The sequence below is a fragment of the Enhydra lutris genome, unplaced genomic scaffold (assembly GCF_002288905.1).
Source record: "Enhydra lutris kenyoni isolate GAN:26980312 unplaced genomic scaffold, ASM228890v2 scaffoldscaffold30, whole genome shotgun sequence".
Taxonomy (NCBI): domain Eukaryota; kingdom Metazoa; phylum Chordata; class Mammalia; order Carnivora; family Mustelidae; genus Enhydra; species Enhydra lutris.
In genome coordinates, this window is record NW_019154114.1 from 16,625,619 (window position 1) to 16,639,630 (window position 14,012).

Below are 14,012 nucleotides of genomic sequence, written 5' to 3' on the forward strand. Positions count from 1 at the left end.
AAAATCTATTTTTTAAAAGGAGCCACTTTACCTTGAGATCTGAGGCATGAAATGAAATAACAGTTGTTTTTGTTTGTTTGTTTATTTGTTTGTTTTAGTAGGCTCTACCCCCAGCGTGGAGCCCAGGGCAGGGGTTGAACTCATGACCCTGAGATAATACCTGAGCTGATAACAAGAGGTGGGCACTTAACCATCTGAGCCACCCAGGCACCCTGATAATAAATATAGGCTCTCAAACCTTTGAGACCTGGTTCCCTTAGATGGCGCAAAATTCATTAGGGCCTGTCTACTCTACCCATTGCCTCACCAGCTTTTTATTGGTTCCTATATGCCCTAGGGGCAAAGCAGATTTTCAACCAGATCTCAGTAGAATGCTGAATTAGAGTCATTTGTGTACTCTAATTTCATTTTTTAATATAAAATTTGAGAAACCTTTAATAAGTTAGGGGTATGTCAAAAAAATGAATGGATAAATGGTCACTAAAAAAGGATCTGAGCTGGGGAAGGGGGTGTCTTTCTGAGGCCCATCAGTGCATCGCTGGTTATACGGGGAGCGTTTGTTTTAAAAAAGTCCTTGAATACCTGTTACACGTTGACGATTGTGATAGCATAGAGATACAAGAACAAACAGTTCCTGTGCATAAATCGGCACTTTATATTCTACTAAGGGAATTTTTTTTAAAGATTTATTTATTTATTTTGGAGGGGGGAGGGGCAGAAGGAGAGGGAGAGAGAATCTCAAGCAGACTCCCTGCTGAGTGCAGGGCTCCATCTCCAGACGCTCAGGTTATGACCTGAGCCAGAATCAGGAGTCAGACGCTTCACCGACTGTGCCACCCCGGTGCCTGTCTACAAAGGGAATTTTCTAAAAAGCAAGTCAATCAACAAATACAATCACTTTTGAATTGAAGGAACCAGTGAAAAGGCTGCGATAAAGAATAATGTGGTGTGAGACTTGGGGTGGGGAATGATACCGGGTGGGTCCCCTGGGAAACAGACGCTGTGGTAGAGTTGAGCATGCAAGGTGTTTCCCAAGGAGTGTCCTGGGGAGAAGGAAGCAGGATGGTCAATTCCTTGGGATTTCTCCATTCAGGTTGGGTTAAAGTGGCCAGGCCTTGGCTTAGTCTCTTATACTGATCAATGATGGGGTGTGGACCACACTGGGGAGGGTGGCTCTTGCTAGCTGAGACAATCCCTGTGGGGGAGCTGACTTCTGAAGGAGGTCTGCTGACAGCAGTCCCAGCATCTGCTGTGAGTCCTTCTTGAAGGGCTTCTGGGTGGTACATCTCAGGCCCATCCACCACATCCACCTACTTTATTTTTTTAAAGATTTTTACTGCTTTATTTGAGAGAGGAAGGGGGGATGGACAGAGGGAGACAGAGAGAAGCAGAACCCCGTGGTGAGCACGGAGCCCAACACGGGGCTCGATCTTATGACCCTGAGACCAGAACCTGAGCTGAAACCGAGAGTCAGCTGCTTAACCAACTGAGCCCCCCAGGTAACCCGGAGACATCTACTTTAAACACAATAGTCAGGAAGGTCTCTCTGAGGTGGGGGCATTAAGCTAAGGCCTGAAGGATGAGAATGAGCCCAGAAGGCCAAAAAACAAAAACAAAAACAAAAGAGAGAGAGAGAGAAAGAAGTATTGTATGTGTGAAGGTCCTGAGGTAGGAAAGAATTTAGTATGGATACCTCTGACCTGAGCCGCTAAGAAAAATAAGTTGATATCTCTTTTTCCTCCCTGAGGTACCTCTTTTCTAGGTTTCTGATAACTAACTCTGGGTTTTTCTCAAGCTGCTGTGTGCTTCCAGTGGTGTGTTGGAGAGGCAATTGTTAAATATTGAGAAATTTGGGGAGCTGATTGTTAAACCATTGGCAGCTTAACTGTCTTAGCTCAGGTTGCTGTAATAAAATACCATAAATAAACAAGAGAAATGTATTTCTCACAGTTCTGGTGCCAGCATGGTCAGGTTCAGGGAAAGGCCCTTTTCAGGGTGCAGGCTGCTGATATTCCTCGTATCCTGCCCCCCATCCCACCCCGGCGGCAAGGGAGCAGTCTTGCTCTCTGGCCTCTCCTGGCAAGAGCACTAATCCCATTCGCAGGCTCCAACCTGCCGACCTCATCACCTCTCAGAGGCCCCAGCTCCTAACACCATCACACTGGGACTAAGGGTTTAAAATATGAATTTGGGGGATTGCTATTGCTTCAAAGCTTTTTGAGGGGACAGAGCTAAAGACTATGTGATGTTTAGAATGGGCAAAATCAATCATGAATTTGTCCAGAGACTTTCAATTCAAATTTTAAGATTTTATTTATTTATTTGAGAGAGAGCAAGCAAGAGCGTGAGAGAGCTGAGCAGGAGTGGGGGGCGCGAAGGCCAGAAGGAGAGGAGAAGCAGTCTCTGCGCTGATCAGGGAGCCCAATATGGGGCTCGATCCCAGGACCCTGGGATCATGACCTGAGCTGAAGGTGGACACTTAACCGACTGAGCCACCCAGGTGTCCCTCAATTAAAATTTAAGATGACAAGATTTTTACTAAACTCCTTCGGTGCCAAACATCTTGGTTCCTAATAATTAACATAATACTTCATTTGCCTTATTCTTAATATACATATGACAGTTCAAAATAATAAGAAATCACAATAATAGTAATAAGGCTAATGAACGCAATTTAAAATTTGTGTCAGTCTTCACAATTTTAGCTAACACATGCAAAAGAAATGACAGACGTAGAAAAATCATTGTGTTTTTTTTTTAATCTTGAATGAAATGTGAACGGAGGCAACAGTCATTACTGTCATTAATGTAGGTCCGCCTTGTGTGAAAGGTCTATGGGGAACTTTGAATTATATGGTTGGGTTGACAGTGTCTGAATTCGCTGATCAATCATCATTATGAAAAGCGGGACATGACTCATCCTTGCATCTGCTGGTGATGGAACAGGAAACACCCCAACATCGCCTATAAGGCAGTCCTAGGTGGGGAGGGGATGTGAACCCAAATCGAACTAAGCCTGTAGCTCCAACATTACCAGAAATGCAGAGGACAGAGGAGCAAATTATCTGACAGCACAAGGAAGCAATTCGCCAAATTTAGGATGTGGGATATTCTAAAGGACAAACACCATGGTTTCTTCAACAAATAAATGGCATGGGAAGAGGGAATAGAATTTTGTAGAATAGATGAGAGTTAGGAGATGTGAAAACCAAGTGTGATGTGTGGCACTTGTTCATACCTTGAGTGAAACCAACTTAAAAAAATTTTTTTGAAATAAACAGGGAAATTTGAATGCGCCCTGGATATTAGATAACATTAGAGAAGAATTGCTCACTTTGGTAGGCTGATAATGACCATATGGTTGGGTTTGAAAAGTCCGTGTCTGATCTTTGCATATATGGACATATTCACAGGTTTGTGGATAGACTTGCTTTAAAATGCAGGAAAGAGAGAAAAAGTGTGTGGGAAGGAAATAGATAAAACAAAGTATTGATAATTCTTGTTGATGGAAGACAGTTACATAATCCATTATACAAGTCTCTATATTTTTGGTAGGGAATAGTTTAAAAAAAATTAAAATGGCAGGAAATGGTAAAAACATGAACATTCCAGGCAGAAAGTCCCATGTCATCAAAGATGTGGATAAGGAAGGACAAAGAACACTCCAGGTATGGTTCTCTGGGACATCTGACATGCACATGGAAGGATGGGGGAGATAAACTTGGGAAGGTAGATTAGAATCAGATCATGCAGTCTTTGATGCTGGACTTAAGAACGTGAATTTTATCCTAGGATCAGTTGAAATGTCTGGGGCTGTGAAGCAGAGGAAAGGTTAGCTCACGGACAGAAGCAGGCACTGTGGGCCAGACAGATGGCAGGCAGGGGCTAGCAGGATGCGGAGGAGGAACAATGAGTCCAGGAAACCCATACACAGCAAGGTGACGAAGAAGGTGACTGTGCCTGAGGCCTCCATTTAATCAGATGGGCCTTTAGTCATTCAGCAAGTATTTACTGAGCAGGTATGGCGCATCCAGCATTGTTTTAGGCACAGGGCATAGAACAGTGAACTAGACATCACAAGACAGTCCCCGCCTGCTGGACGTGATCTCATTCCTTCTCTTTCTTGCCTGTATTCTTCTCCGATGGAATGTTTACTAAAGAAGGGACTTAGAGTTCCCTTTAAATAGAAGCTATGGCTCATAGTTCCTAGAACTTTCTCTATATAACATTTATCACTCTTTATTGTAATGATTTACCAAACGTTTGTCTTCCTCCTAGGTCAGTGTATCTCAGCCTCAGCAGCACTGCTATTTGGGGCAGGATGGTTCTTTGTGGTGGGGACTGCCCTGTGCATTACAGTAGGTCAAGAAACATCGTTAGCATCTACCCACTGGATGCCAATAACACCCTCAGAGTTGCAACAAACAAAAATGCCTCCCAATATTGCCTAATATCCAGGAGACTGAAGTCACCACCTGTTGAGCTCTCTGCCTCAGATCAGCGTTTCTCAACCCTGACTGCACAATGGAATCATCTGGAGAGCTTTAGAAACAATTGCCAGTACTTCGCCCCATCCCAGAGTAAACAAACAAGACTGTGTACACATGGGACCTGGACACTGACCTTTCTTTTAGTGTTCCAGGGATTCTAATGGGACTCAGGATTGAGAAGCTTTGTCTCCCAGGCAGTAAGCTCCATGAAGGTGGGGAGATGTCTGTCTTTTATGGTGGTGTCTCTAGGACCTAACACAGTGATCGCTGAATGAATGATGTATGTACACATTAATAAATGTATAGAGAGACAGGAAGACATGTCCGAACTTAAAAGTGGCATTTGCGTACCACCTTTCTTAGGATCATGGGTACCATCTGTTGGATAGTTTTCTTCCTATTTTCTTTCTTCATGAGGAAGTGGGCACAAAGTAGGGATTTAAAAAAAAAAAAGTACTCTCCAAACCTCTGCAAAGACACCCTTAGAGGAAATGGGACTGAGAAGTCTTGGCTGCATCCCCTAGTACTGTCTACAGGGAGTTTCTCACCCTCATCCAGATACTTAAGCTACATTTTTCTAATGGCTTCTGGTCTTGGCCAAGGATTTCAGAAATTCTGATTACATCATCCCCATCAGCATCAGTTTCTGGGATGTCAGTACTGAGAGTTGTGTCCACTGTTCCTTAACTGGTAGAATCTCAACAGATGTAATATGAAATTTGGGACAATGATGATGTCATCCTCTGCCACATCTGAGAAAGTAGATTCCCAACTTGGTAGTGATCTGATGGTAGGCTGAGCTGAGCTGACCTGGCTTTTTTTTTTTTTTTGTCACGAGAGGAACAAAGGGAGATATGGAGACAGTTGTCAAAATCTTAGGATGGAAGGCAAGGGTACTGAATGACGGTGAGGATCGAGAGAGAAGGCATTGGTGTTGGGTAACTGCAAGAAGGGGGAAGCCAGTTCGAATAGTTCGAATAAGGAATTCCAGAAGGTGAAGCAGTTGGTGATGGACTGGGGTAGAGCCAGTGAAGTCCAGGAGAGGGGTCAGGACTGGACTGTAGCCCGAGAATACAATCTCTTGTTCAAACCCAGCAGAGTTATTTGGATTGGTTTCTTATTTGCAACCATGCTAGGAGCTGTTCCTTCATGCACCACTGAGAACAAATCATTGCATTTCCCCTTCCTAGAAGAGCAGCTGTCAGTAGTTTGTGCTGCTGCACAGATGATGAAGGGAGCTGGCACCAATGATGGGGATCCTTCTCTGGCAGACAGCTCTCATCACTGGTGTCCCCACTTTGTGCATCTTCCTCCCCCCATCCCCACCCTGCCCAAGGTGTTCAAGGAGACAACAACTCATAGTAGTAAAAGAACATGGCTTTAGAAAGAGCAAATCTGGGGGTACCTGGATGGCTTAGTTGGTTGGGCATCTGCCTTTGGCTCAGGTCATGATCCTAGAGTCCCGGGATCGAGTCCCATGTCAGACTCCCTGCTCAGTGGGAAGTCTACTTCTCCCTCTCCCCCTCCCTCTCTCATTCTTGCTCACTCTCTCTCTCAAATAAATAAATAAAATCCAGAAAGAAAGAAAGAAAGAAAGACCGACACACAATTCTGGCATAACCCAGCTGTAACGTTTTGGCATCTCAGTTGCCTACCTTAAGATAGGAATAATAATAGTGTTCATTCATAAAGGTTATATTCCAGGAAAAATGCATTTACTTGCAGTAAAAAATGGACTTTTCCCAGAGCCTCACCACCCAACAGTTACTACCCTTTGAGAATGCAACAGGCAAAGGAGGTGGGTGTTGGCGGTACAATTGTCAAGTATTTGCTCTTCTTGGATTTGGAGCTGAGCCTTCAATGGCCCTCAGGGAAGTCATAAGAGCACTCGAGTCTTATTTTATTTATCTACCATTTTATCATACCCTGATCTATTTTATAGGGAATAGGCAGTGTCAACTTGAGAGTGGCAATCTGATGGATTGCTTAAGTCTTCAGGGAGAGGAAAGTCCTTTCCTTCTTAGTTTTCTGCAGGTTTTAAGATAAATAGCTCTTGACCCAGGTGATCTTTGTAGGTGGGACAAAGTACATCAGGGGTCTTGGGCTCAAAAGCCTACAGGGGTGGGGTCGGTATTATTAGTGAGGAATGCTGGCAGTGGCCCAGTGCCCACCATGGAGCCCTGCTCTGAGCGTATGGCAGTAGCCATCGAGATCCTCAGCTTGAACTCATGGGCTCCTTGTTGGAATGCAGGCCTGGAGTTGGCCCACCTCCTGGTGAACCATGAGAAACCATAGACCTGGATTCCCAGGTGAAATCACCTGATTCTAGCTGTGAGTTTAGATTTCTACAAAATACCCTGTGCAAACAAAACACATATTCAGACCATGTCTTCTTATCCATACCTAGCAGATTTTCCATTTGTGTTTGTGCATTCTGCTATTAGAATTAAGATTATGACTTGCGGAAAGCCCAGACGATGGTTATCATTCTTTATCAATAAAGTCCTTTTTTTTTTAAAGATTTTATTTATTTATTTATTTGACAGAGAGGGAGAGAGATCACAAGTAGGCAGAGAGGCAGGCAGAGAGAGAGGAAGAAGCAGGCTCCCCACTGAGCAGAGAGCCCTATGCGGGGCTCGATCCCAAGACCCTGAGATCATGACCTGAGCCGAAGGCAGCGGCTTAACCCGCTGAGACACCCAGGTGCCCCAATAAAGTCTTTTTTATTTTTTTATTTTTTTTTAAAGATTTTATTTATTTATTTGACAGATAGAGATCACCAGTAGGCAGAGAGAGAGAGAAAGAGAGAGAGGAGGAAGTAGGCCTTCCTGCTGAGCAGAGAGCCCGATGCGGGGCTCGATCCCAGGACCTTGAGATCATGACCTGAGCCGAAGGCAGAGGCTTAACCCACTGAGCCACCCAGGCGCCCATAAAGTCTTTTTTAAATGAATTAATTTATTTTAAGCAGGCTCCACATCCAGTGTGGGGATTGAACTCACAACCCTGAGATCAAGAGTCGCATGCTCTACTGAGTGAAAGAGCCAGGTGACCCCATTAAATCATTTTTGAATTAAGGCATGCACATTGGGTTTCTTTTTAGACATTATACTTCTGGACATTTAATAGACTACAGAATAGTATAAATATAACTTTTATATCCACTGGGAAACCACAACATTCATTTGACTTCTTTATTGTGTTTTGCTTTCCTGTGTTGGCCTGGAACTGAACCAACAACACATCTGTGATTTGCCCGCATCTACCATATGCTAGGTTCTTCCTAGGACCTTTCTCCAGAGAGAGTTAGGTCCTGGATTCGTGAAGCTGGTCAAAGGCACTACCTTTAAAAATATCTTCCAGACTGTTCTCTGCTCAGAGAACATGGGGTCTGGATCATTGTGTCTCCTTCTCTCACTTAGCAGGAAGTTTTCAAGATTCACCCTTAATGTAGTGTGTTTCACAGCTTTACTCCCTTCATGTCTGAAAAATATTTTACTGTTTGGATACACCACATTTTGTTTATCCAACCATTAATTGATAGACATTTGGATGACAGACATTGTCTCACCTTCCTCTGTACATCCCCGGCTGAGTTTATTTGCTGCATGGAACCGAGGGCCACAGCATTCACCTCTGCCCTGCAGAATGATTCTCTGTGCAGAGAGGGAATGTGCTGGCACCTGAGAGGACACAAACATCTCAGGGGAGTGGGGAGCTTTAATCCAGCTTTAATCCCAATATAGCCAGCTGTGCCAACAGGAAGCAGAAGCCCAGGGTGTGGTGCTTTACAAGTGGGAGGGGTCGTCCTTGCACACCTGGCCTCACCCAGCACAGCATGTATAACCCAGCTCCAGATCTGCTCTTCGATCGGGTTCTAAGTTAGTTATTTTTAAGGTTAATCGCACCCTTCCTTGCTGGGCCAGAAGAGGACCATTCTGGAGTTGGCTTCCCCATAGCTCACCTCTCTAGCTAAACAGATAAAGGAGAAGGTGGCTGGTCCAGGATGATGAAGAAGCATGGACTTGGTTTTAGGCTCTGGCAAACAGTCCATGTCCGTTCCTACTGTCTCTGTGACAGCGGTCTCCCGTATGTAAAATGGGAAAGGTAATCTTGGCTGTTGACATTTGGAGAATAATTTTGGAAGACATTACTGATCACCAGTGCCATATGGGGCTTCCAGAAAAGGGTTGCACACACTGTACCCACTATCTAATGAACTTGCTATTGTCCAGGATCTGGTCTCCCCGCTGTAGACTCAGAAGTTGGATTTGTCCTACTGTAAGTCTATTTCTACAGGGCAAAGCCACATTCACTGGGCTCACAAACCTGTCATACACATATATTATTATATGTTAGAAGAACCGTAATTCTAATATGTTAATTTACACCGAGGCAGAGATTGTCATGTGGCCCAGATATGTGTGTGTGTGTGTGTGTGTGTGTGTGTTCCAAATGATACTGTCTCTTCCTCTGGCCAGGCCCAGGTGGTGAAACATGTATACACAGAGGCCTTTTTCTGAGCATAAATGCACATGGGTATACAAGCAGGAAGGAGACAGAGCAAAAGTTAAAAACAATCAGCATTATTTACAATAGACAATACGTGGAAGCAACCCAAGTGTCCATTGATAGATGAATGGATAAAGAAGATGTGGTATACACACACACACACACACACACACACACACACACCCCACAGGTACATGCTGGAATATTATGCAGCCATAAAAAAGAGAGATAGCTTGCCATTTACAACAATGTGGATGGACCTAGAGGGTATTAGGCTAAGTGAAATAAATCAGACAAAGAAAGAAAAATACAATATGATCTTACTTCTATGTGGAATCTAGAAAACAAAACAAGCGAATATATTAAATACCAGAAACAAGTCTATAAATACAGAGAACAGAGTGGCAGCCTCCAGAGGGGAGGGGGTTGGGGAATGGGCAAAATGGGGGAAGGGCAGTGGGAGGGGGTGGGAGGTACAGGCTTCCAGTTATACAATGAATAAGTCATGGGGATGAAAGAGCCAGCAGAAGGAATACAGTCGGTGGTATTGTAATAGCGCTGTGTGGTGACACGTGTGGTGAATATAGCAGAATGCATAGAGATGTGGAATCACTATGTCATATACCCGAAACTAAGGAAGACTGCAACTATAATTCTTAAAAAGTTAAATGCAATCAATTATGACAACTAGATGCCTTCATGTCATAGTAGGGGTGCCCAAGGAGCAGGAGCACCTACGCTTTTTGCTAAGGCTGACACTCTCTCCTGGGCAGTGTTTGCACGTACGAGCCACAGTGGCTTCTCTGTTGTACCATTTTCTACCCTTATGGGGCTGGCCCATCTCCATTCTAATTGGAATGACCTTTAAAAGAAGAGAATTTAGGGGTGCTTGGGTGGCTCAGTCGGTTAAGTGGACCACTCCTGATTTCAGCTCAGGTCATGATCTCAGCATTCTGGGATCAAGCCCCACCTTGGGCTCCCCACTCAATAGGGAGTCTGCTTCAGGATTCTCTCTCTCCCTCTGCCCTTCCCCCTCACTCTCTCTCTCTCTCCCAAATAAATAAATCTTTAAAACAATAAAAGAAGAGCAATTATACAATAAAGATAAGTGCTTTCTTATAGCAAAATGGAAGACATTTAAATCAGGCCCCTCCATCGTGCCTCTATTGCTAAGGGCATCCACTGTTAGCATTTTGGTGTCTTTCCTTCCAAATTCCTTCTTGTATATTTCCATGCACAGACAGGTAGAGAATTAGCTCCCTCCCTTTTTGGAGGGCATAAGTTGGATTCTCTGTAATGAGTGTTATACCGTAACTTATTTTGCTTAACAAAATATCATGGAGCAATATCTAGGCTAGTTCATGTAGTTCTACCCCAACTTTTTTGAAGTGCTATGTTATATCCCATTTTAGGGACCATAATTTATGTCTTCACTTTCCTATTCATGAACATTTAGGTCAGTCCCTTCTTTTGCTATTATACCCAGTGCTGTAAAGTAAACATCATGAGTGTGTCTCTGAATATATGTGTTTATTCTCTGGGACAGATCGTGAGACTCTTTCGGGCAAAAGATTTACACATTGAACACAGTCATAGATTCTAGTCCTTAACATTTATCAGCAGTGTGTGTGAATGCCTATTTCTCTATCCTTTAGTCTTCTTATTTGTTATTTATTTACTATTTGAGCATAGGTCACACAATGTTACCTTGGTTTCCGGTGCACAACTTAGTGATTTGACAAGTTCATGCATTAAATTATGTTCACCACAAATGTAGCTCCCATTTGTCCTGTTACAAATATCACTGACTGCATTCTTTATGCTGTGGTTTATTCCCATGATGCATTCATTTCCTAACTAGAAGTCTGGCTTGGCTATTTTGTTCAACCGCCCCCCACCCCCAACAACCCTAAGTTTATTCTCTATATTTACAGGTCTGATTCTGTTTTTTTGTCATTTTTTTCAGCTTGTTTGTTTGTTTGTTTTTTTAGAGTTCACTTATGAGTAGAATCATTTGGTATTGGTCTTTCTTAGTCTGACTTATTTCACTTTGCAAAAAACCCTCCAGGTCCATCCACGTGGTTTCAAATGGCAGGATCTCATTCTTTTTTGTGGCTGCGTCATATTATTCTGTGTGTGTAACATATTTTCCTTATCTGTTCATCTACTGATGTACATTCAGGTTGCTTCCATTTCTTGGCCATTTTAAACAATGCTGCAATAAACATATGAATGCGTGTATCGTCTACGGCCATACCACCCTGAACGCGCCCGATCTCGTCTGAATGCGTGTATCTTTTCAAATTAGTGTTTTCATTTTCTTTGGATAAATACCCAAGAGCAGAGTTATTACATCATATGGCATTTTTACCTTTAATCCCTTGAGGAACCTATTCCACAGTGGCTGCACCAACCGGCATTCCCATCAACAGTGGGTGAGGGTTCCTTTTTCTGCACTTCTGCATCAACACTTGTTATTTCTTGTCATTTTGATTTTAGCCATTTTAACTGGTGGAAGGTGGTGTCTCATTGTGGTTTTGACTTGCATTTCCCTGGTGATGAGTGATGTTGGGCATCTTCTCGCGTCTGTTGGCCATCCATATGGCTTCTTTGGGAAAATGTCTGTTCAGTGCCTCTGCCCATTTTTAAATCAGGTTGTTTGATTATTCGGTGTTGAGTTTGTCCTTTAGCCTAAGAAGGTCATCCTCTTCTTAGGGACAGTAAGGCTTCCATACTGAGACTTGAGTTGACTGTCAGTGTGCTCTCTGATTCCCTATATATCCCAATTCTTAGGTAGATGCCTGACTATAGCCCCGACTTCTGATAAGAGAGACCCCTCAAGGTTACAGGAAAGACGACACAACATAGTCAATGTGAAGATGATTTCTCATCTTTAGAGCTTTGGGGACATATTAACTGTTACATGTTTATTCTTCCAACGCTCAATGGGTGACTTTTAGGTCTATGTTGCCTTCATTCAGAATTTCTGATATCTACGTTTTACACCTGTGGGCATAAAACAATTTTTCCAGGTTCTAAATGTCCTGCAGACTGGGTTGGGTAAACTCCCATCTCAAATTCTGAGACGTATTTTACATATTATGCCATCCACTTATTTATGCAAAGCAATACATTTAGGACTTTCTATCTGGTTTCTGTTGAAAGCTTCTTTCCAAGGTTGGGATTTCTGTTCAATGGTTTGGGAGAAGGTCACCATGAGGGAAAAAGTTCTGAGGAGCTGATAAGTGCAGGTGGCTATGAGCCACCATCTTTCACAACGTAGAAGAAACTGGGAAGCCTCTTGTTGTTGACTTGTGTCCACTCTGAAGCAGGACATTTTGTTAGATTTCTAAAACCCCAAACCAACTCTGAAGTATTGATTTGTAATGAACGATTCACTGAAGATTTTATGGAGTGATGGAGGTTATATCAAATAGGACACAACAAAGATTAATAGGGAAACCTCCAGCAAATGTCACAGTTCTCCCTCCTCCTTAGTTCTTTGACCAACAACCACTCCTAGACCATCCCTCCACCAGCAATTCCCCTTCCACTTATGTCCCACTCCAGATTCTACCTCACTTTTCTTCTTTTTATACAGAGAAATGTGTCTGTTTTGGCTTCTCTGCCCATTTTCCCACATAGGAGGTAAAGAAACTTGCTCAAGTTCCACTCTCTCCAGAAAACATGGAGAATCATTTGTAGTACACAGTGTATTATTAAGTAATTTCTCCTGCCACTTGGCCTTGAACCCACTCTGTATTGCCTTAACCCCTTGCAGGTGGCGATTCTGGATTTGGCCATGCTCTGTCCAAATACTTGGATGAACTTGGCTTCACGGTATTTGTGGGAGTTCTGGATGAAAAGGGATCCGGAGCAGAGGACTTGCGAAGAATCTGCTCCAAGCGTCTCTCTGTGCTCCAGATGGACATCACCGACCCACAGCAGATAAAAGATGCCCACAGCAAAGTGGTGGAAAAGTTGCAGAATAGAGGTACTGCCTTTGTCTGTCCATGCCCTCAACTGCCCCCCACCCTCCTCACAAATGACCAACACTGCTTCGAGCCTCTCCTTACCGCTGCCCTCTAGTCCATTCTGGCTGCCCACCACACGTTGAGAACACCTGTACTGGGCACCTGTCACATGCCAGGGCCTCTTACAGATATAAAGATGGTATGAGTAAGTCAGCAATGGCCCATCCTCACAGAACTTGAAGAATTCTTGAACCCATTCATCCAACATCTACTTGGTCACTCTCCCATTACCTACCCTCATGCCCACAACTCCCATTGCTTTTCTCCCACTAATATTAACAAGGAACAGGGGCACCTGGGTGGCTCAGTGGGATGGGCCTCTGCCTTCAGCTCAGGTCATGGTCTCAGTGTCCTGGGATTGAGCCCCACATCGGGCTCTCTGCTCAGCGGGAAGCCTGTTCCCCCCCACCCCACCTGCCTCTCTGTCTCCTTGTGATCTCTCTATCAAATAAATGAATAAAATCTTAAAAAAAAAAACAAACAAGAAACAGACTTAAGAAAAAAGAAAGTTTAACAATCACTGTCTTCCTTTAGCCACAGCCCTTTTCCTTTTCCTTCCCCTTCCTTTGTGGTCAAGCTCGTTGGAACCCCATCAGCCTGTTTTTACTTCTTCGCCTTTAATCCCGCGTTGGCAAACTGGTCTGGCCGAGCTAATGAGTATCTTCCTGAACACGGAGCTCTTTATCTCTCAGCGACATTTAAATGTGTTCATTACCTTCCCTTTTCTTAACTTTGGGGTCTCCAGCACCCATCCCGCCTCCCTAGTTCTCTGATCATTTTTCTGCTTCTCCTGCATGAACCCTTTCCTCCATTCCTCCCATAAATGTGAATGTTTCCAAGGGCTCCATCCCCAAACTACCCACCCCACATTATCTGGGCTAAGGTGGTGTCTCTCTGTGCCAGGACTCTCAACCCAGCTGCACATTAGAATCAACCAGGGAATGTCTGAAGATGCCCATGCCTGGGCCCAAGATGGCAC

At 43.8% G+C, this 14,012-nt stretch overlaps 1 protein-coding gene across 1 annotated transcript in view; it reads left to right on the forward strand.

The window, feature by feature from the left end:
• Nucleotides 1-14,012, forward strand: part of LOC111152983 (hydroxysteroid 17-beta dehydrogenase 2) — a 70,740-nt gene that overhangs the window by 27,311 nt on the left and 29,417 nt on the right. The window contains exon 2 of the mRNA XM_022511766.1: nt 12,781-12,993. Within this exon, the coding sequence (XP_022367474.1) occupies nt 12,781-12,993 (213 nt within the window). The remainder of the gene's footprint in view (nt 1-12,780; nt 12,994-14,012) is intronic.